The 22,164-nt window shown below is 39.6% G+C and overlaps 1 protein-coding gene across 2 annotated transcripts; it reads left to right on the top strand.

Moving 5' to 3' along the window:
- The first annotated feature begins 1,630 nt into the window (after positions 1 to 1,630).
- On the top strand, positions 1,631 to 18,141 carry LOC139115869 (glycine receptor subunit alpha-2-like). Of its 2 annotated transcripts, XM_070678268.1 has the most exons (11): positions 1,631 to 1,783; positions 6,584 to 6,737; positions 7,164 to 7,267; positions 8,393 to 8,496; positions 9,474 to 9,541; positions 11,119 to 11,336; positions 11,913 to 11,995; positions 13,416 to 13,550; positions 15,397 to 15,629; positions 16,362 to 16,499; positions 16,994 to 17,788. In XM_070678268.1, exons 3-11 carry the CDS (start codon positions 7,203 to 7,205, stop codon positions 17,288 to 17,290), a joined length of 1,341 nt encoding a protein of 446 aa, XP_070534369.1. In that variant the 5' UTR covers positions 1,631 to 1,783; positions 6,584 to 6,737; positions 7,164 to 7,202; the 3' UTR covers positions 17,291 to 17,788. The 2 variants fall into 2 exon arrangements, with proteins under 2 accessions (XP_070534369.1, XP_070534370.1); XM_070678269.1 differs by lacking the exon at positions 1,631 to 1,783 and having other exon boundaries at positions 6,619 to 6,737; positions 7,122 to 7,267; positions 16,994 to 18,141.
- Positions 18,142 to 22,164: the final 4,023 nt, after the last annotated feature.

Genomic DNA, 22,164 nt, shown 5'->3' with positions numbered 1-22,164 from the left:
TTATCAGCGTGTCACTCACGCCAATCTGTTGTTCTGATTGGACGCAGAGAGCTCAGACCCGCCCCAGAGCTTGCATGGAAGCTTAACGCTAAGATAGAGAGAATTTTTAAAAGCGGGAAAAATCGGCTTTAGAACTAGTTAAGTGATTAAAATACACGGAAATAATTGCAATAGTAGTGTACACGTTTACAATGTTAATTCTACAGAACTGCATTATTGCAGCATTTGGCTTTCTCTGCACCAAATTAGCGTTGTCACTTTTTGTCGTCTGTCTCGCTTCCAATGGCATAGCTGAGTACGCTTGCTATTCATCCTTCGAGTCAAAAGTGCTCGGTCCTGGGCGCTGGATTTTCTGTTCGACAGCGATCGCTCAATAATTGATATAGAGGTGTTATAATTACGGAGGGCCCACATTTAACACCAGGAACTCGAATATTGATATAATAATAGCAATAACTTCCTCCGCAAGCGGGAACACACTCGATTTTGGTACAATTCGCTCCTTTTTAACACTCGCCAATCACAGAGCTATTGCGTATTCTGCTTCTCCGAGTATCAATATTTTCCAATCGTCAGTGTTGGATCGCCATCGATATTCCGTTATTTTTGTCGATGATACTATGGCGATACAAACTTTTTGTCCGAAGAACTCATTACGCACGCTCATTTTAGGTTACATAAAAACCGCCTTCTCGACATAGAGTACTCTTTGGGGTCGCGACCGACTCCCATTAATCACAACGAACGTTTTGTATGCAGTGTCCAATTTCTTTCCCATGCTTAAAGAGATAGGATACAGTCGTCAGAACTGCGCTCAGAGTTCGTATGGGCCCCATACGACCAATGTAAACACTGTAACCAAGGTACGTATACGATGGTGATTGATGAAAGTTAAAACATGTCTGTCATAATCTACATCGTATAATTTAAATGTTGCAGCCATGATGGCGAGGTGCATCCAGATATCGTGCACGAAATATATTATTTGTAAACAAGAAACTCGCACAGGCGCAGTTCCGATGACCATTTCCCTTTAAGGTTGAAACAAATCTGTTTTATCACAAATGTAACACTGATATTGACCCATGTTTAATAAGGGGAAGAGCCACTAATCCGTAAAGCCCGGGATACTGGATCACTGTTTTAATATCAAGAAAGAAAATAAACAGATGCGCCAACTCATCCTTTCTCGTTTGAATGCGAAAATAAACATGTACATTTCAATTACCAGTCTTAAAAACATATCTGTGTTATTTCCGCCGTACATTGACCACGTTTATATGGATATTCCCAACTGGTAATGCGTCATCATACAATTATGTTCAGAATTTTATCATCAACACACGCTACATGGGTGGATAGCGCGTTTCAAGGATAACTATTGTTGCATCTTTACATAGTTCATCATCTGGTTAGCGTTTTGCCATAAAAGTACGGTATTGAAGAAAAAATGTTAAAGTTACAGGTACGACGCTTACATAAGCAATGGTTTTGTATTCGTAACAAGCAATCAAGAGGTTAAATGTGAATCAACAGCCGACACGGCCACCAGAGTAAAAAGGCGCTCCATGATCCACAGTGACTTCTCAACGGACTGGAAGGTATTGTCTTTTCATGTCCTTTGACGTCACAAAAAGGCGCTCCATGATCCACAGTGACTTCTCAACGGACTGGAAGGTATTGTCTTTTCATGTCCTTTGACGTCAGGTATTTTTATCCTCAAGAGGGAATAGCCATTCCTTGCTCAGTGGGAAACCCGGGAAAGAAGACCAGTGGGCGGACAGTGAGTAGTGCTTTGACATACTATGTTGAGAGGATATCACATTTGTCTGAGAGAGTGGATATTGGGATTTGTCATGGACAAAGGGCCGTGAGCAAGTTCCTAGGTCTGGAGAGTAGACAGCTAGCGGTAGTATAAGAAAGTTATCGACAAACAGGTGCTGCATTGCAATAGTAATCGCACTGTAAGACATTGCAAGACTTCTCGAGTTTGAGTCTGACTCAGAAAATATATGTACGAATAGAATGTCACCTCATTCGGCGGTTAATGATGAGAGTATAAGTTTCCAGGCAAGGCAATAATGAATACGGGAAAACATGACAGTGATTTTACATGAATAAGATTGATAGGAAAATAGCTGTTAGCCAGCTAATAGCTAGCTAACATTGGCTAATAGCGGCTACAAACGGCTATTAGCTTGAATAGCTAAATAGCCAAGGATTTTGGTATCATAGCAGAATAGCTGAATAGCTGCTCAACAACCCCGAAGCAGCTATTAAGTTTCCGTCATTAGGTCCCAAACATAATACCTGAATAGCTGCTTATTATCCCTTGCTGTAAACCCTCTTAGCTGAATAGCTGCTAAATATGTCAAAGCTGGCTATTTTGGCTATCCAGCAATCCCGCACCATTATGTAGCGGTAGCCAAAGTAACTGTTTTCAATTTTAGCTGGGGTGAAGTTGTAATTGCTTCCCCCCCCATATTTCACTTTCCAAAAATAGTATGTGTATACTTGTATGTACCCTCCCGATTACAATGTCTGGTTACCAGCGTTAGTTTGTTGCCCCTGATAAATGGTGACGTCATCGACATCTCATCTATATTTGCTCTGTGCGCACTTTATCACTCATGAATGCGAACCTAGTCTACGAATTATTTAACAGAAAGTAACGGTGCCAAAGAGCCTAATAGTCTAGTTGACGTTTAACTTTAGATATTGGAAACTTTTTACACTGGCAAGCGAATGACAAAACTTTCATTTATTTTATTCTCTAAGACATATGCAGCCTAAACTGTTGTCAAGTAAATAACCTTCAGATTTCGATTTTGACTCAAATATAATGTACTTCTTCTTTCTATGGTTATCTTGAAACTATAGAGATTTGTATCATATTGTGTCACCTCTGCTTCCGAAAGGAGACCCATTACCTTTACACCGAAACTATTATTCGCATAGGAAACATAACAACAGTATAATAGGACAGGGTGACTGTACATGTACAAGATTAAACGATTTTTTCGCTCATACTGTAAGCATGAAGGAGTCACAGTATTGTTGAAGAAATAGCTTACGTATGTTACTTTATTACTTACCTCATTTATCCAACGTCTCGCTCCCTATAGGATCCAATGGTAACTCGTTGACCATGTAGCGGGCGCTTAGGCATCATTTTCCCCTATTTATTTTCAACTTGACATCTTTGAAAGCTTAAAATTTCACTCAGGAAAGCCGGTTTTTTAGAAAATTAAGCATAAAATTTCGAAAAACCGTATAACAGTAATTCAAATATTCCAATCCCGCCGTTCGATGAAAATCATTCTATCTTTCAACTGATTTTCTTATTCATGGAAATAATGTCCTATGTAAATAAACCCAAAACTTTTGAGTGGAAACTAAGGTAAGGCATGTACTAAAACATTATATGGTACAAACAACGGACTAAGTACCCTCAGGGCAGGGACCGATAGGCCACCGTGACGGTTGAGTGACCGTGTCAACTGTTCCGATATTTTGCAGTACGCTAAACTACCCGAACTTTGACACTCAACCTGCTTCTCAGTTCGCAATATATTAGTCACGCAAAGTTGGTCGAAAACTTCCAATACAGTTTTTTTAGCCTTTATTGTCTTATTTCAATTAACATATATATGTGTCTTCATGTTTCAGCTATGTTGTTATTTACTTTATGTACGCATTTATCAAAGAAAAAATCTAACAAAAACCACCAGAAAACATCGCAGACTGGGTTCCAATACACTTTCTTTTTCAAACCATCCAACTTGCTTAAATTCAACCCAGCCAAGTACGTTTCTGGACATTTGAAAAAAAAAAATTAGAGGCCTATATATAAGAATATTTTTGATGACAAGAGAGAATACTTTGCTAGCGGTAATTGAAATCACCCCAAACTATTACCATGGTTTGATACTTTGATACTTTGTAATTGTGCTGGGTAAATGAGTGTAAACGGTTCGTTTTCTCACCATCACACAATACACTGCATTCCTAATAATTTCAGTTTATATCAGTTCCACTGCTATGTGCTTTCAGAATATTTTTCAAGTGGAAGTAATACTGGCCTTTCATAATGTGCTAAACGTATTTGTAAGAATTCGGTGTTAAATTTGAGTGAAGATATAGTGTGTGCGCTATGCCTTTCATGGCGTTTATTTTGTTGTATTCTGCTGATAAAAATATGTCAGTGGCTGTGTTTATCTTATCGTATTTCACGATATGCTCAGCCCGTTATTATATCTACCTTCAACCTTTAAAACTTGTTACTATTTACCAACTTATTCATTTATCTACCCATATCCATATAACATACCAGGGTATGTACATGCATATTATGTTATGTATTGATGTGAAAGAAAATTGATCGCATTGTAATTGTTTTGAACACTAACCAATATCACTTTTGTCGCCCTCTCTCGCTAAGGAGTCGTCGATCATAACAGCTGACTAGAAACTAGAAAAGCAATTCCTTAGTTTTGGTGTCAATTCCCTCTAAACGAAACCCACTAACGCGATTGGTTTCAGCGGGAAAGCTGTGTTGTTTATTATGCACGGAGAATATCAACCTCTCTTCAACGTACACGTCGTGCAATTCTACACACACCAGTACAAATTAAAAAAAACTTTACGTTCAAACTTTTTCAATACTCCGAATTTTCTTAACTGTTGGCTACTCTAGCACTAAACAACAACAATAATAACGTAATAATAACAATATAAGAGACAGACACAGTGTTGGGGGATCAAGGTCAACTACTTTAATACAAGTTGACAGGCTGCAAGCCAAAGTCCGCCACTCGGGTCGGACGAATTACAGAGCAAGGTAGAAGTATAAGAAGGTAGTGTAGTGGAAGAAGGGAAAAATTCGTACGCTAGTAAGTTTAAGATTTGGGTGGGAGGGTGGGGGAACGCTCGAGGGTCAAAGCTAACAATGAATACTCAAGGTAGCCTCGTTCCCACGATATCCAGCACAGCCTCGAACCCGCCCCATTTAAATTACAATAAAACAAGTATTATTGCACACTTAACTGTTGGCTACTCTAGCACTAAACAACAACAATAACAAAGTAATAATAATAAGAGACAGACACAGTGTTGGGGGTCAAGGTCAACTACTTTAATACAAGTTGACAGGCTGCAAGCCAAAGTCCGCCAAGATTCCCCCAACACTGGTGGTGGGCGCTAGCCCTCCTCCTGAGTACATAATGCGAGGGCCATGGATTTTGTGACTTTGCACTTTGTTTCATGGGACAGAACTGTGTAGCGTTCGAACGCATTGGATTTCCAATCGCCTTGTAGCTTGATTAATAAGGGGGGAATTCCCAAATTAAGGGCAAACGTGGCTCCGCCACGGCGGAATGAGTGACCGGAGTAGTCGGCCGGCTTAAAGCCGCAGTCCGTAAGAATGAGTTTGAGTGTTCTAGTGAATTTTGCATGCGTAAGGACCAGGGGGGTGGTTGCAGTGGCTTTCGACGGCATATAGTTAAACAGATGGTCTCTGGCTTGGTGTGTAGGGGAGAGTCGGATCATGTTAATGAGGGCTCGAATTGGACAAAGAGAAGAGTTCTCGATGAGAGGGAGAGGTAGTTCGAGTAAGCGCTGACCGCACTGGATTGTTTTGGTGTGTCTGATCGTGAGGATCGCGGACGTTCCGAGTATGGCAATGTCGTCTCTACGTAAGTATTTGTTGGAGTCCGGCAAAGTTTGTGTTTGGAGGAGCAACGTCGATTTCCTGGCAAATGTGAAGAATGCGAAGAACGCTCGAGGGTCAAAGCTAACAACGAATACTCAAGGTAGCCTCGTTCCCACGATATCCAGCACAGCCTCGAACCCGCCCCATTTAAATTACAATAAAACAAGTATTATTGCACACTATATTCTTCTGTCATAGTTCAAATTATGTGTTTTATTTTTTAGGTTGTCGTAATTTGTTTGCCTTTTCCCCTCAATATACGCGGATATAGTACTATGTCGGAGCCTTATAACCACGTTTAGTTGAGTCCACAAGTTCTTAACCGCACACGAATATACGCATCCCTTGTTTCTACTGTCTTTCTTTATGTTCCGTCGAGTTTCTCTCTTCCGTCCTGCTTTCATGCGTTGCACTGAAAACATCGTATTTGTTATGGTTTCACGCCTGAATTCCTACTCAACTTTTTGTTACAGCATCATCCTTACTGCGATTTTGGCTCACGCAAAACGAATCGGGGTCTGACCCCCCCCCTCCCCCTCCTTAAACTCCTAAGGAATTACGGTTCTAATACGTTAGCTGTTAGAATGATCGACGACCCCTAACAGATGTAATGCGTTACCGCCAGCACACTCGTATGCCCATATTCTAACCATCCATGTTTTGTGACAGTCATTAGATAATCATTAGACAGTCTTAAAATACTGGGCGTATTGTGACATTGACGTTGACGATATAAATTAGAAGACCTTTCAATCGACACAGAAATTAGGTGCCACGCGGGATTGCAGGTATAATTGACGATAATTACGTTATTGACTTCTACAAACATCACGTAACATCGATAAATTATTTGCTGTTGTATATTACTTTCAGACAAGAATAAATTAGGCCTTTATTTCAAGCCGGAACACGCCTTTTCTCCACGACCATTAGCATCTCGGACTCCGTTCACTGTATGACTCCCTAGGCCAACTAGCTGAGAGCAATACTAAGGTGCTTATCGGATTTGGTCGCTCCTATTATTCTGGTAAGTAGCCAAAATAACACTGGCTAGATTCAATCCATACAGTGCAAGGGCTGCGGAGCTGTTTCTTCCACGCAGGGAAGCAAGTCAACGCTGAAATACAGACACGTGGCATTAAATCTGCTTGTGACACACCTAACAAATCGCGTATCAGATGGACTTAGGACGTACTAGCGATCTCATTATCTGTAGAGCATTTCTCTGTATGGGGGGAGATTGTGGAGTCGAGCGAGAGAAACTAATATTAGTATTTTATGGGAACACGGTGAACGCGTCATTTTTATCGGTTATTATGTTGTTTATTGATGTCGGCGCCGTCGGCGACTCCATTTTCGCAATACTGACTGGTGCATGAGTGAGTTCCCCTCGTTTTTTTACCGCCGGAAGGCCAATAGCCATTGACACCCTTCCTTGTATATTTTCGAGAAGACTCGGTTGGACGAGAGAAAGGCAGCAAGGACCTTAAAAATGAAGACCCCAGAGAGATGCGCACCGATTGCCATATTGTTTTGTGCATTAGGACTCAGCAACAGGTAAGTCTCATATATTGGCGACGGTTTTGCGTCACCCAATAGCTGAAGATATTAGGGAGGTACATCGCGTAAATGCCCTCTGGATTCATGAGAAACCACGAAATCTTTGAAATGCTGTGCCCATCAATAGTGTTGTCGTTGTGGAAATTATGAGATAAAGAACGTCATGAGAGCGGTCATAGGTGTTTGGTGGAGTAATGTATGATAAATAGTGCTACAATTGTTTGATACCATTTCGGCTGTCTTTGTTTCAACTGGAAAATGGTTTGTAACATCATTCCACTGATCGAAAGCGGGCTTCCAGTAACCTTCATTGATCTCTCCTTTAGCAAAACGCATAGATACACTGATGACTTAACTACCAGATAATATACACAGATAACTGCGGCATCAATATCCCGCTCCTAATACTGTAACAAAGCAATGTCCTCGACCTGAAATTTGACTGCCAACCACGCCCACATCGACGTCGTGAACAACGACAGAATGTCGTCGTTGAGAACTCATTGGTGACATAGAAGGCAGCCATGTGTAAAAGGGAAGTGTTACTCAGCCCCGTTGGGAGCGGGTTATTCTGCAAACTGTCCACTGTGTTATGTTTCTCGACGATTTCGAGAGAGAGAGAGCACTGTATATATTTACCTAAATGGCGCCGAATGACGAACTTCATACATTTAAATGATAATTCCGTCTGTCGCAGACGTTCCGTCGCTATAACTTGTATGACTGTCACTATGAAGTAACGAAACGGGATGTCGAAACAGGAGTCTTTATGAATCAACATTATTGTGTTTTTAGAATCCTTTCCACCAGATCATTATCATTCATATCATCCTCCTACCCTATTATAATACCCTACCCTGCCCACACATACACACTCAATTAATCATAACCTGTCGTGCTTTAAGGTCGTAAAGAGGGCAGTTAGATCTCGTAGAAGACAATGAATTGTATTTAAATTGCGATTACCTAGCTGTTGTGTATCTACCGCCATTTTACCCCGTGGAAACAGTGGGCGTGTCCCCCAGTGTAGTTGTCATAGATGTCCCTCTGAATTATATGTATTTGCCTGTTTTGCTTTGCTTTAAGGCAATATTCTTTGCTTGTTTTGTTGTTGGTTTACAGACTACCTATTCAAGGAACAAAGGCTTCGGGTGACGGTACCAATGACAAGTACCTCTACCAGAAGTTGCATTCATATGATTTCAGATCTCGGCCAAGCAGTCACGGTGAGTGCCTTTCGTATCTCAACACGTTTGACTTTTAGCCTGCATCGTCTGCATCATGTGTGCCTTCATGCTTGTGAGTGTGCTCCTTATGTGCCATGGTTTTCATCGACCGAAAGGATTTCCTTAACCCTTTGAGTGCTTATTTTTTCCCGCCAAAAATTTTAGGCCATCATTTCACCAATTTTTATGATCTTTCTGTAATTGTTCTGATAATTTTGGACCAAATGAACACAACATTTCATTGGCCTCAGTTTTTCATCAAAAGTTTGGCAAAAATCTGACAAAAATTGACTGAGGTTTTATTCATAAGGGTGACAAAAATTGACTTTGGCGCTCAAAGGGTTAATAAGGTGCAGAATGCGCCTCGAGGACAGGCAATCGGACTCTCAAATTTGTACAATTCTTTTCTAATCTACCATTTGTTGGGCTCATTTTGAACCTCTTGGATTAATTGATAGCTAGGGACGGTCTTAGTTTTTCGAAATCGAAAATTGTCCTGCAAAGATTTAATACAGGAATGGCGTCCATTTTGAATTTCGCATATCGGTTATGATGTCAGGTGATGTGTATCTCTAGCACCAAACTTTGCCCTTTGACCCCTGAGTTTCATTACAGATTTGGTAAGAGTGTGATTGAACGTTGCATTAAGAAAAGTTTTAGCAAAAGTTTAAGTCGTTCATTTTTGAGGCGCATACTGCCTTAAAGCTGAGCATTAGCGTTTACATGACGATTTGATAATCGCATTAGCAAGGTCAGCGACCTATAGTAAATCTGTAGCTGATAGTTTGTCCACGTTAGTATTCCCGCAGTGTGATCCATGACCAATCAGTTCAGTGCTAAATAGCTGTGACCTCTTCCTGGACAATCTCTGCAACCGTACAGCCCATAGTCTATATTGTAGGAAGTTGATGATTTCAAATCCATTCATTCATTCGTTCAATTATTCATTCACAACTCAATTAATCTGTTTCTTCAAGGTCCTCCCGTTAATGTTTCCATCGGCCTGGATTTGATTTCTTTCCACTCTGTGTCAGAAAGCGAAATGGTAATTATAACTAATCTTTTGTTTATATGTGTCTTTTACACTACAAAAGGATATTATTGGAAGTTTGCTCGTGTTCTTTCCCCTTGTCATATAAAAAGTCAGAAGATTACCGAAACAGTACTATACAGCTTCTATGCGTGATTGTAGAATGCACTGTTATTGTTTACAATTGAATTTGAGTCCGCACCGGAATTCACTTGTCAACAGGAATAATTGAGTGCAGTTTACACCGGTATAGTAAACACCTATTGCCTGGTTATGAGGGCTATAGCGCCCGTCTATTACCCCGAGGGGCCGTGTGTTACCAGAAACACATCGCTATTCCCCGAGGCCGTAGGCCGAGGGGTATAGCGATGTGTTTCTGGTAACATACGGCCACGAGGGGTAATAGACGAGCGCTATAGCCCGAATAAAGACCAGGCTATAGGTGTTTTATAACACACCAAATGCTCATGTTGTATTGTTAAGGCTTATATAGTTTTTAATGTGTTTTGATATTTTGCACCGCAACAATCCATTGTGACAAGTTTACTGAGCGATGTACAACGGTTTCAGTTGTACATGGTACCACTTTCTTTCAAAAAATATTCGAAGCATACCTAGCGACATCCTTAGTTGCACTTTAATCTTTTCCGTCGATGAGCTGTTCAAGTTCCTACGCTGTTGGAATGTTGGAAAATGTTGGAAAATCTGTTTTAGAGAATGTGTCGTCACCTATCCCGGACGCAGAGCACGTACGTCACCCGCCATTGTTGCTAAGCTGCAGACGACACTCCGCCCGTGACGGTCACGTGACCGGGCACTTTTCCAAATTTGGTCAGAGCTATTTCCCTAGGAAAATAGCTTTTCTAGGGAAATAGCTTTTCAAAAAATACCCTCTGACGTCACTTTTTTCGATCCGGTGGGGACTAGACCTATCTATTTTCTCGTCACGTGACGTATTCTGGCGAATCGCGACACGGAATGAGCATGTGGCGTGTTATAAATTGAGTTATTAAGCTGAACAGTGAGCATCTCCAACGTTCCTCGGTTAGTAGAACAAGAAACTGTAGTTGCCTTTCAAAACCAAAGATATTGAAAAAAATCATCAAAAAGATACTGTTACTCGCTCTTACGAGACTTTCGGGAAACAGTTTTCTACCTTTCACTGTGTAAGATCTCTCTGCCTGTTCATGCCACGAACCCTAACAATTAGAACAGACATCAAGTAGACAGAGCCTCGGACTGACAATCATATATACAAAAAAGCACTGGATGATTGACAGAAATTCAAAGATTTGTCGTAATTGGTTGTGTCGTTTTTCTTTACATTTTGCCGTCTGTGTCTGTCTGTCTATCACGTGCGGCTTTATCAACTTGCTCTGTTTTCCCGTGTCTCTAATTCTCTCTCAACTTCCTTAAGCTTGCAACAGTAATTGTCACAGAGGAAGGGACAAGGGCGGTGGGGAAATTACCACCCACCGTTTTCTCACAGCTGCTTTACACCATTGCACATTGAACATTGCGTTGCGCATTTTTTATCATTTGAACTACTGAAATTATTACCCGTATTATCTGCCCTTTGAACCTCCCTGCAGGACTGGTCAGCGATGGTGCAGCTGCGGCAGGAATGGTATGAGCCGAGATTGAAGCACAACGCCAGTATCAACATAACCGTGGTCGGACAGTTCCTCGACGCCATCTGGGTACCGGACACTTTCTTTAAAAACGCCAAGCAATTCAACTTGCAGCATTCACCGAAAAAGAACGCCATGATGCAAATTAGAGGCGATGGACATATTTATTACAGTATAAGGTTCGTCTAATATAGTCGATTTTTCATTAGACAAATCATTTGGATTTGTGTGAAAGGTAGATGCCATCATGATGTGACGGTATTTATCGCGGAGTCTTGACCGCCACATGGTAACACGCGCCTGTTGCGGCGTTACACACGCACAAAAGCACAAAATTATGCAACACAGAGCTGACCTCGCACAAGAAACTACGTTATTAATGAATGCATTAATGAATAAATCATGTAATTAAAACTAAAGATTAAAGAACGAAAAATATACCCATGCCTGCTGAAAACAAATCAAGTATAATTATATTTCTACGTACAGCAAATAGGTATAGGTAATACATACTATACAGCTAGTTTTCAATAGGGTTCGAACCCACAACATACGGCATCAGTCGCCTAGCGGAGAGGCCACAGAGAGAACCGCTCGGCTAAATCTCCACTCCCAAAGAAAGTTTCACTTTGGTAGACATTTTAATGCGTTTTACATGACTTGCATGAACAAGTGTAAATTTCTGCATTTGAGAGACTGTGTTCCTCTTGAGTATCAAGGATTGACAAAATTTTTGTATTTGGTGTTTCTGTCAGGGCAAGTTTGAAATCATCATGCAACATGGACCTCCATGCATTTCCCTTCGACACACAGCATTGCAGGGAGAGAATGTCTTCATGTAAGTAGGTTTTGATTTTTCATTTTTTTTGCCCCCGCAAGACATACAGGTGTGTAAAATTAACCCATTCACCACTGTGGTTTGATCCAGTGCCATTGTTTTCTGTAGTAAAGTTTGACCTCAAGAGAGGGATATGGGGATGTAAGGGCCATGTAACATGGATTGATAGAGACTTCGGTTGGGACATTTTTCATCGTTATTCGTGCGAGCACTTTGTTCACGTCTACTTACTGTCATCGTAAGTACCATCATAATCTTGTTTATCAAAACATGTACGGGCGCTACAAGACTTATCACAGTGAAGATTGCCAGCAAATCAACTTGCACTTTTATCATTTTCTTGAAATTTTGCACATAGCTCGATTAAAAAGTCGAATTAAACAGTCTAATAATATTCTATGGTCACTTAGCTTAAAACGCTATCAGCTATTTACAGACGAGAGTTCAAAGGGCGATGAACAGAAATTAGAAAGTCGAAGAAAGTAAAACTTCAAGTTCTCGGCCAATTACATGGCTCTACAGTTGCACGACTGCACGTGCCCCATCTACTATTAAAAACAGCACACGGCAGGGGAAGAGAAGTGGTCTATTTTTGTACGTAATATATGAAAAAAATATCAATTATTTAAAATCTCATAATAACGTGATACTAATCTCGTAATTGCGCGATTTTAATCCTCGAAATTACGAGATTTTAATACTCGTAATGACGAGTATTTAATTTTAAAAATTATCATAATTACGGGATTGTTAATTCTCTTTTAAGGTAGTACGCGCTTCGAAAGTGAAAGGCTTAAAGTTTTACTCAAACTTTCCTGAATGAAATTTCAACCATTCTCTTCCCAAATCCACCGTAAAAATTGGGGATCACCGTGCAAAGTCTGGAATAGCGAAACAGATCCAACATTTTGCGATATTTTTGAATTCAAAATGGCCGCCATTAACTCTATGGGGCAAGCAATAAATTTTGGATTTTCGACGAAAGACTAAGACGGTAAACGTTTTTCTCGCTCCAGGAGTTTTAAAATGAGCCCCCACAAGTGGTAGATCAGAAAAGAATTGTAGAAACTTGATAGCCCGACGCGCATTCTACCTTATCTTATTAATAGCACAAGATACTTTTAACCCTTTGAGCGCCAAAGTCAATTTTTATCACCTTTAGAAAATGTATCCCAGCCAATCTTTGTCGGATTTTCTGCCGAAATTTTGATAAAAACTGTAGCTAATGAAATATGATGTCCTTTTGGTCGAAAGTTATCAAAAAGATTATTGAAAAATTTGTAAAATTTAGCAAAATGTTGCACTAAAATTTTGGTGGGAAAAGTTACAGCACTTAAAGGGTTAATCACTATCTCTACTGAGTGCATGTACATTTATTCTTCGACCTGTCCATTACTAACAATCAACCTCTCCGATGTAGATGCTTACACAAGAGAGCATATCGTTTACAATTGGTCACCAATAAACGGCATCAGCATTAACGAACGGCTAATGTTACCACAGCACAGCCTATACGGTTGGCAAACAGAGGAGGGCTTTGAAAAGCTGCCAATAGGTAAGCACACTGTCCTTTATTTCATCAAGTAATTATCTTGTCTTGGTTTCGTTAAGGTAGTATGGGGATCTCAACAGTGAAACACTTAAACTTGTACTCAAACTTTTCACAATGAAACGTTCAACCATTCTCTTTACCAAATCAAGAATGAAAATAGAAGGTCACCGTGTAAAATTTCTTACTAAAGAAACAATTACCCAAAATTTACCAATAATTGAAATCATACAAAATGGCCGCTATCCTGTTTTAACTCTACGTGAGAATATAATTATAGACTTTAACAAAACTAAGATTATTAAAATAGTTCCTTATTGAAGAGCTTCATACGAGCTCTCACAAGTGGTAGACGAAAAGATTATTAAAAAACTGAGAGCCCAAATATCTTTTCCCGAGTCGCATTCTATCTTAAAGAACCTGGTTATATATAACCGGACATTTAATGCTTTTTTACAAAGTAAGAATTTTTGTGTCATCTCCAGCACGGCGACCGACCTAATTTAATATTTAATATGTTTTAGTAATTTCTCTTTACATGAACCAATTAATTCTCGATTATAAATTATCCAATCAACAACTCATTAGTGTGTCACAATTACATACATATTCATTGTACACTTAATCGCCATGCAACTTTGCTCTCAACTGCGTATTGATTTAATAATTCAAGACAGCAACTTGAAGCGACAGTGTGAGTTTCCGATGAACTGCGATGGCAAAACAACAAATACATCCGTCAAACAACTTTCAGCCTATCCATGCATCAATCAGTCCAGCTCGTCCATCATCGGTCAATGAAGTTACCGAATCTCACACTCATACATCAATCAGCTTTCCGTCAACCAAGTGGCACCCTTAAGGTAGAACGCACCTCGGGGACAGAAATTCGGGCCTTCAAATTTTTTCAATTTTCTTCTGACCTACCACTTGTGGGGGCTCATTTTGAAGCTCTTGGCGAAAGAAAAGTTTTCACCGTCTTAGTTTTTTGAAAATCGAAAATTTTATTTTTTCCCATAGAGTTTACACAGGGATGGCGGCCATTTTGAATTTCAAATATCGAGAAATCGCAAGATATTTGTCTCTCTAGTACCAAAGTTTGCACGGTGACCCCTGATATTTATTCTTGCTTTGGTAAGAATGGTTCAAAGTTTCACTGAGGAAAATATGAGCAAAAGTTTAAGTCTTTCACTTTCGAGGTACATACTACCTTAAGGTCACCTTAAAAAGGATATACTGTTGTCGGAACTGCGCCAAAAGGTCGTAGTGGAACCCATACGACCAACGTATAAACACTGTATCCAAGATGATGATGAGATACCTCTAAATATTGTGCAAGAATTACATTGCTTGTGAACAAGAAACTCGCACAGGCGCAGTTCCGACGACTGTTTCCCTTTAAGGTAGTACTCCCAGCCTTTTCGTAAAATAACAGACAACTTTAAACAACCCCTTTTTAATCAAGAATAAAAATCAGGTTCAAAGTGCAAAATCCGGTACTACAGAAAAAAAATTACCCAATATTTGCAGATTATCACAAGAAATTCAAAATGGCCGAATACCTTTATTAACTCTAGCGGGAAATCAATTTTTCAATTTTCACAAAAATGAGCCTGTGAAAATTTTATTTGCCCCATGAACTTCAAAATAAGCCCCAACATACGTTTAAATAGTACTGTAAAGGTTTGTGAGTCCGAATATCTGTCCTCGAGGTGTATTTTATCTTAAACATACCGATTTGTTAAGTTCGATGACACAAAACGGATATTAAGTTTGATGTTGAAGCCAGCCGTAATTGTATTTCTTTGTCTCTCACTATCTCTCATTTGCCTCTGTAAATATCAACGACCAGGAAATGCCAGCTACGTCGATGTATCATTTATTCTTGAGAGGCGACTCGGCTTTTATCTCCTACAAGTATACATCCCAAGTGCGGCCCTGGTAATTATTGCTTGGTTGTCGCTGTGGATCGATGCTGACGTCTCGTCGGCGGCGAGGGCTTTATTCGGAATAACAACCATACTGGCCTTGGTCACGCAGTCAAGTTGGCTCAGAAGCGAGATTCCAAAATTTGCGTACTACACAGTGAGTTAAGTTATAAAGTTTCGCACAAATCCCAACCACGTGACCGTTAGTGTCATGGAGCGTGAATGAAGCTTGGTCATAAACAGGAAATCCACCCCGGCAGAGACAACTTTGTCACATCATAGCTCATCCGCAAATCTATTACAGGTTTATTAATTATATGCCTTTGTAGGTAGCATGTATGCCTGTACTAGTGCAACCGACATTAACGGTGATTGCTTCGCAAATCCAATTTTCAGTGCCAAATTAATTTAGAATCTGTAATTCATTTTCTGTTTTCAAATACAAAATAATTAAGGCTCGTTTTAGCGACGTTTACAGCACAATCGAATCGATATATGTGAAGTAATATGCAACTGGAAATAAAATGAAATCGATGGCAAACATTATTCCTTTCAATTTACTCATTAAGTCCTGGATCATAGAGCGTCCAAACCTGTGATAATGTTTACTGAATTGCTGACTCAAATCATATTGTTTCTGTATTTCTCTTTATTTGTCGTGGTTTCTATGTGCCATTGTCTGTCTGTCTGTCTGTCTGTCTATCTGTCTGTCTGTCTGTCTGTCTGTCTGTCTGTCTGTCTCTCTCTCTCTCTCTCTCTCTCTCTCTCTCTCTCCTCTCTCTCTCTCTCTCTCTCTCTCTCTCTCTCTCTCTCTCTCTCTCTCTCTCTCTCTCTCTCTCTCTCTCTCTCTCTCTCTCTCTCTCTCTCTCTCTCTCTCTCTCTCTCTCAGGCTTTGGATATCTGGTTGCTGGCATGTGAAATTATGGTGTTCCTGATACTGCTGGAGTTCACTTTTGTCTGTTACCTAAATACCATCAGCCGGAGGCGGCTTGCTGACAAGTGCGATAGAACGCGTAGATTTTGCGAGGTGAGATTATTTGTTATGTGTTACTTACATCCAATATCTCGGACCACTGAACAAATATACACGTACCATGGTTCCATTCGGTGGTGCATTTTTGCTCAATAAACTCTTCTTTTAGTCTTACTCCCAACGTTTACATGCAATTATTAAAGCTTTAGCATCAAATTGGACCAAGTTACGAACTGTCAACATGGTCATGGACCATTTTTTTCTTTTATGTTGGCATTAATATTAACAAAGGTATTTTGAGAACGATCACTCTTATAGAGCGGGTTGGCCCAGTTATTGTGTAAATTGGTGAATTGAATCGGTACATCTCAGTTATTGTGTAAATTGTTATAGCGGTTATTACATCGTCTATTGGAAAATGACGTTCCATTTAATTTGCTTGTCTAATCGGAGGTAAAAAGTTTGAAATGCTCTTTTAAAGTTTGAAAGGAAATAAGAACGGTATGTAATGCCATTAATAACGCATTTTTTTCGTTTTTATTTGACAGGGTACATGTACAGGCAAGCCGGCCCGGGGCAGTGCGGAATTGGATGTCAATGTTTCTACTTCATCAGGAGCTGACGTCAATAGTCTTGATCGGAAAAGGGGCAGCCATGACATGTGTCGTCGCTTGGATCACATGAACACACGATCCAGTCACCAGACCTACTACGCTGAACTTTCTGCTCAAAGCGACAGATACAGTCGTCTCATTTTCATGTTAGTGTTTGTTACATTTAATGTTTTCTACTGGCCTATTTATACTGACATTTGGACGGATTACCATAAAAGGGATTATTTGTGACCAAAGCAGTATGGTTTCAAGATTCGAAACATTTTTCACAAGTGTTTAGGTATCCTGTCTACATTTGTTGTGACAATTTGTCCACAGTGGTGGGGGTTGTGTACAGTATGGTTGTAGTCCGTCTGTCTGTCTGTCTTGTTATGACTTTGTGTGTTTGTCAAGCTTATGAAGAATCGCCAGTCAGGCAAAAGTGAATTCTGAAACAGGTGTTTATGTGAACGACGAAACCTGTTCATGTTTTATTTGTTTCTATGGCTTTATTCACCAGACTTATTTGCTTTCTTTGATACATGGACTAGAGAGAGATTAGTGTAAGTTCCTAAACTGAAAAACGTCTCGACAACCCTTCTGCTCATCTGTTTATTTGTGAAATAAATTTCATTATTAATCTCAACCAAAATCTCTCTTGTTTTAGCGTCTATAGTAACACGCTTGTGTTTCAAAACAACGTTTAGGTTAGAATTGAATACACAAGATAAACCTAAAATATATAGTGCGAAAGAAATAAAAGAAAACGTTAAAATAAAAATAAATTTGTCGCTTCATGTTGACCTCCTGGTTGAAGGGCCATTGGCTGTTACTTTTCAAGATTTTTTTTCTATTTTTGATTGGCATGTCAATTGATCAAGTAGACATATCGATACACGTGGTTTAGTTCACGAGCTGGATAATGTGCATCTCAACGTGCTTTGAGTGTGTAGAACGAGAAACTTTAGTTCAATGAGCAAAAGTAGCGAAAAAACCCACATCATCGAAAGTTTCAGCCACTGGCTCTTTTTACCTAAAATGTAAAAGATTGTCATTTTCTGCATTGTATTGTTGATGACATAAATGTTTGTCCGTTAATTCTTAAAAACACTGTAATCCACGATACTTTATACAAGGGATCTTCCCTGAGGATCAAATAATGGAAAGATGATAAAGTGGACAAAGGAAAAGCGAAAATGGTAGGAACGAGGCAAAAACTACGATGAGACAAAAAGCTACAAAAAATCGAAGGAGAGGGACAATATTAATGAATCTACAACGTCGGAGAAGTTATAGCGGAGGGAATTTTGGTTACATAAATGAAAATGGAGAGAAAAAAAACTAATACAATTGACAAAAATGTTGGGACAGAATCAAAACTGGTATCGTGTAAATTCAGGATTCTTGATGGAATGAAGAAAAGATTTAGAAAATAGACTACTTCTCGTTATGTCGGGATAAAGTGTCAAGATACGATGAGCTACAATCTCGTGACTTCATCGATCATTTTTGTAGGTATGAGCAACCTAAAATAAACCCTTGCATTAAATCTCTGCACCTCTGCGGCTTTCGTGGACTTACGGTTTGTTTTAATTGGCTTGTTATTAGTCGAAGTGCTTTTAGAAGATGCTATCCTTCATCGGCTTTTGACTTAGACAGAAAATCATCTTGATACCAATCTCTTTCACCCGCAGTACAGCTGAATATTTACGTAATGCCTTTGCGTGATCGATTTATGTACGGCGTCCCTGTTCAACTTGGCGCTTACCAGGCATGACATATTACCATGCCTTGCGTCCGTCGCATTTTAATTGGTCGAGCTGAGCCACGTGACTGACCACAAATACACAATAATGGTTTGTTTACATGTCCGTGAATATGAATGATAATATAAACATGGTAACTTTACATCTAAAACGTTAATAGTGATTTCTACAAAGATCATAATCAATCACAAAACACGATGAAGCACTTGTGGCCCAAGTTTAGACACTTTTCTCCAAACATTCTCCAGATGTGCTAAATTACAGCTTTTTTACAGTTCTGGGGCTCCTTTGTCTTTCGCGCGAGAAATTTTCCTAAATTTTGACGGTTTTCTTGGGCTCTTTGATAATATGATTGAAATAACAGACTCCGCCCTGACTTTTAACGTTTTAATTCTATTGGCTCGGGCGAGAGGAAAGCCAAAATTAACGAGCTCAGCAAGCCTCGCCCGTTAATTTTTGGCTTTCCTCTCGCCCTTGCTAATGAATAAACGTTAGTGATCAGGGCGTCGCCCATCATTTCTATATTACAAAATGAAATGATGTCCCATCGGGTCATCGACTCGTTTCATTTTATCGATGGCGAACGTCTCGGTGGATCAGTGGATTTGTCCACTGTCTCCCTCTGTGCCAAGCGATCGCGCAACAGGGCTTGGTCTCGAGTCTGGTGATTCTCTTCATTAAAGTGGAAGGTTTTCCACAGGTTCGAAATTTTCATTAACCATCAACGGCCATGTCATCCCATTGGGAGCTCTGTGAGTGTATGCAATCACTTGCAAGCGCGATGACAAATAACAAACCAATGTAAATGTAATAAATGTTATCATGTGAAAAGGAAATTAGCCTTAAATAATGTAAAAGGGGCAAATTACAATATGATAAATGCCAATTGTTTAATTCTTCAAAACACGTTCAATAATCGTATCATTAGGAATAAACTTGTTAATAGTGGATAGTTCTTACTTAAAAACATTTCATAAAGGTTAGATAGTAGATGTACATTATCGTCTTAGTGTGTTGAGTATTAGATTATTGTCTATACGGACCTAAATTTATTTCATCTTGTTCGTTACTAGCCGCCACTTGCTTCGTTTACGGAGAATACAATTGTGCACCGATGTCAGTTTGTTCGTCTACCGAGTCGACACAACACATGTCGGGTACCATTTGTTCTGTGAAAAAAACGTACGATAAGAACACATTCATCATCCTTCTTCGGCTGACCTGAATAATAGCAATCGCTGTAATAAGTATGCTAATAATAATGGCATTTGCCTTTAAATCCCACGATGATTGTTACCATGGGAACCACTCCATCGAACCGAAGCTGTTGCAAGGGGCGCAAAGCGGTTCACCAAACCCAGCTGAGACCATTATGTTATAAAAAATGTCACATATTTTTTTTAAATTTATAACTCGCTTGTCGAACACGCTTCCCCGGATGGAAATGTCTGTACAAACACAATTACGATATGAAAAAAATTGTCAAGGAGTCAGGCGAGACCCCACGGGCACATTTCATTGACTTGCCGGCCAATCACCAAGTAAGCAATCAATTAAGCAAAGTGGGTGACACAAGCTGACGATAAAAACCGAGCGGAAAGCACAAGCGGAGGGTTCACTGGCAAATAGACCTCAAACCAACTCGGACCAAGAGCAATTCGGTTCAATTTCTATTTCAACCCCCAAGACAAACACAAAACTCTGTCTACATTCAAGTCACGTTTCGATTATCATAATTATGATTAAGTTCGACATCAAATTTAGCCTAAAAATAGTAACTACAATCATGGTTGTCTTCACTGGTTGACATGATCTGAACTCCCCTCTCTTGAACTCACTCCATCTTTTACAATATCAGCCATCCAGAACCCTAAATCGCTTTACATCATCGAATACAAAAAACTAAGCTGTCAAGGCCGGAGAGTACATCAACTCCCCTTTTTTATTTTACAACATTGAAAACATCTCAGTATTGCTTAGGGCCGAGTAACCTTTTTCGGATTAGTGGGGTTCTGTTCGACTGAGAGTCTACCTTTACGTTCAAATGATTGCTACTGATAGACGAAATGTACTGTGGATGTGTTTTGAAAAAGGCACAGTTTAACACTTCATTATGGGTGCTTGATTGTTCAGTAAACACACACCGACGTGTATAGTTTTTGAATGCACGGATGCAGAGGGATTAGCCTGTCTAAGTCTATCACTGTCAGACTTTGGTGTCTCCGAGCTGTCCATAGACGTACTTATACATGTTGGTGTGTACATGTATTATGTGTTCATCGATCAAATTTACACGTGTTCGGTCACGTGCCTTGACCCGCATCAAACGTGACGACACTTCTATACGGTGATTCAGCTTTCTCTGGTCTTGAAGCAATAATGAATCATTTAATTTTTTTTTTGCAAACAATGTCAACATCAGCTATACCTATTACATCATCATGTTGCCTCAATCATGCACTTGATGACATGATAAACAAGGTGTAGGTCAAAATTACAGTACATTTTAAATCTCACACAATGATGTGGTCCTGTTTATCTCTTGTTTTTTTGCCATACATGCTATCTCTTTCATTTTTGTCATGAAGTCTAATTAGGTATTTCCATTTTCATTCGTTTGGAGGGATTCAACGCTGAGGATGCCACGATCTGTGCAGCATATTGGTATCAGGTATACATTTTCCTCGCCAGTAAACTGTAAAAAAAGAACAGATGAATTTGATCCAATATCGTTGCAGGCCTACGCCCCAAATTATGTATGGACGTGTAGCACGTATAGTATGGCCCGTGCAGTTCTGAACAGTTAAGGTGTTGTCATTTTGCCGCGTGTCAGAATTACAGGTACCATCCGATTTTAAATTTCGAGGTTATCGTTTTCGTGTCGGCAGTTGGTCTATTTAGCTCCTATAAAACAAACAAATTTAAGTGAAACAAAACTGCCAAGTAATATTAAAATCAGTTAATTTGTGCATGAATTTCGGAATTAAACGCACTTTTTAATCTACTGTGATATTTATTTTGTGCTTAATGATTGCTGTATTTTAATTTTATTATTTAATCACTAGTGGTAACGGAACAATATCTTACTTAAATAAATGGATATTAATGACAGCAGTAAGTTGTGCGATAACCTTTATTTTGCTGTCGCAGGTTAATCATTAAAGAACCTGCAGCGAGTAGTCCCGGCTTGTCTGAGTATAATTAAATAGGAAGCCTGTAGTTTCCAGTCTGGACGGCGGGGCAACTTCAATTGCAGCACCATCCGTTCCAAAAATTACTACTCGGTAGCACGGGGATCAACTACATGTCTGTTTACTTGCACAACGTTATTTCAGCAACTGCCACCCACTGAGTTCTTGT

This window comes from Ptychodera flava, chromosome 17 (genome assembly GCF_041260155.1).
Source record: "Ptychodera flava strain L36383 chromosome 17, AS_Pfla_20210202, whole genome shotgun sequence".
Lineage (NCBI taxonomy): Eukaryota > Metazoa > Hemichordata > Enteropneusta > Ptychoderidae > Ptychodera > Ptychodera flava.
The sequence above is the reverse complement of the archived record's forward strand: the minus strand, read 5'-3'. Positions and strand labels throughout refer to the sequence as shown.

Coding starts and splice junctions, on each gene's coding strand:
- LOC139115869 (XM_070678269.1), top strand. CDS start 7,203: ATGAAGACCCCAGAGAGATGCGCACCGATTGCCATATTGTTTTGTGCA. Junction 11,337..11,912: donor CATATTTATTACAGTATAAG/GTTCGTCTAATA, acceptor TGTTTCTGTCAG/GGCAAGTTTGAAATCATCAT. Junction 16,500..16,993: donor GAACGCGTAGATTTTGCGAG/GTGAGATTATTT, acceptor TTTATTTGACAG/GGTACATGTACAGGCAAGCC.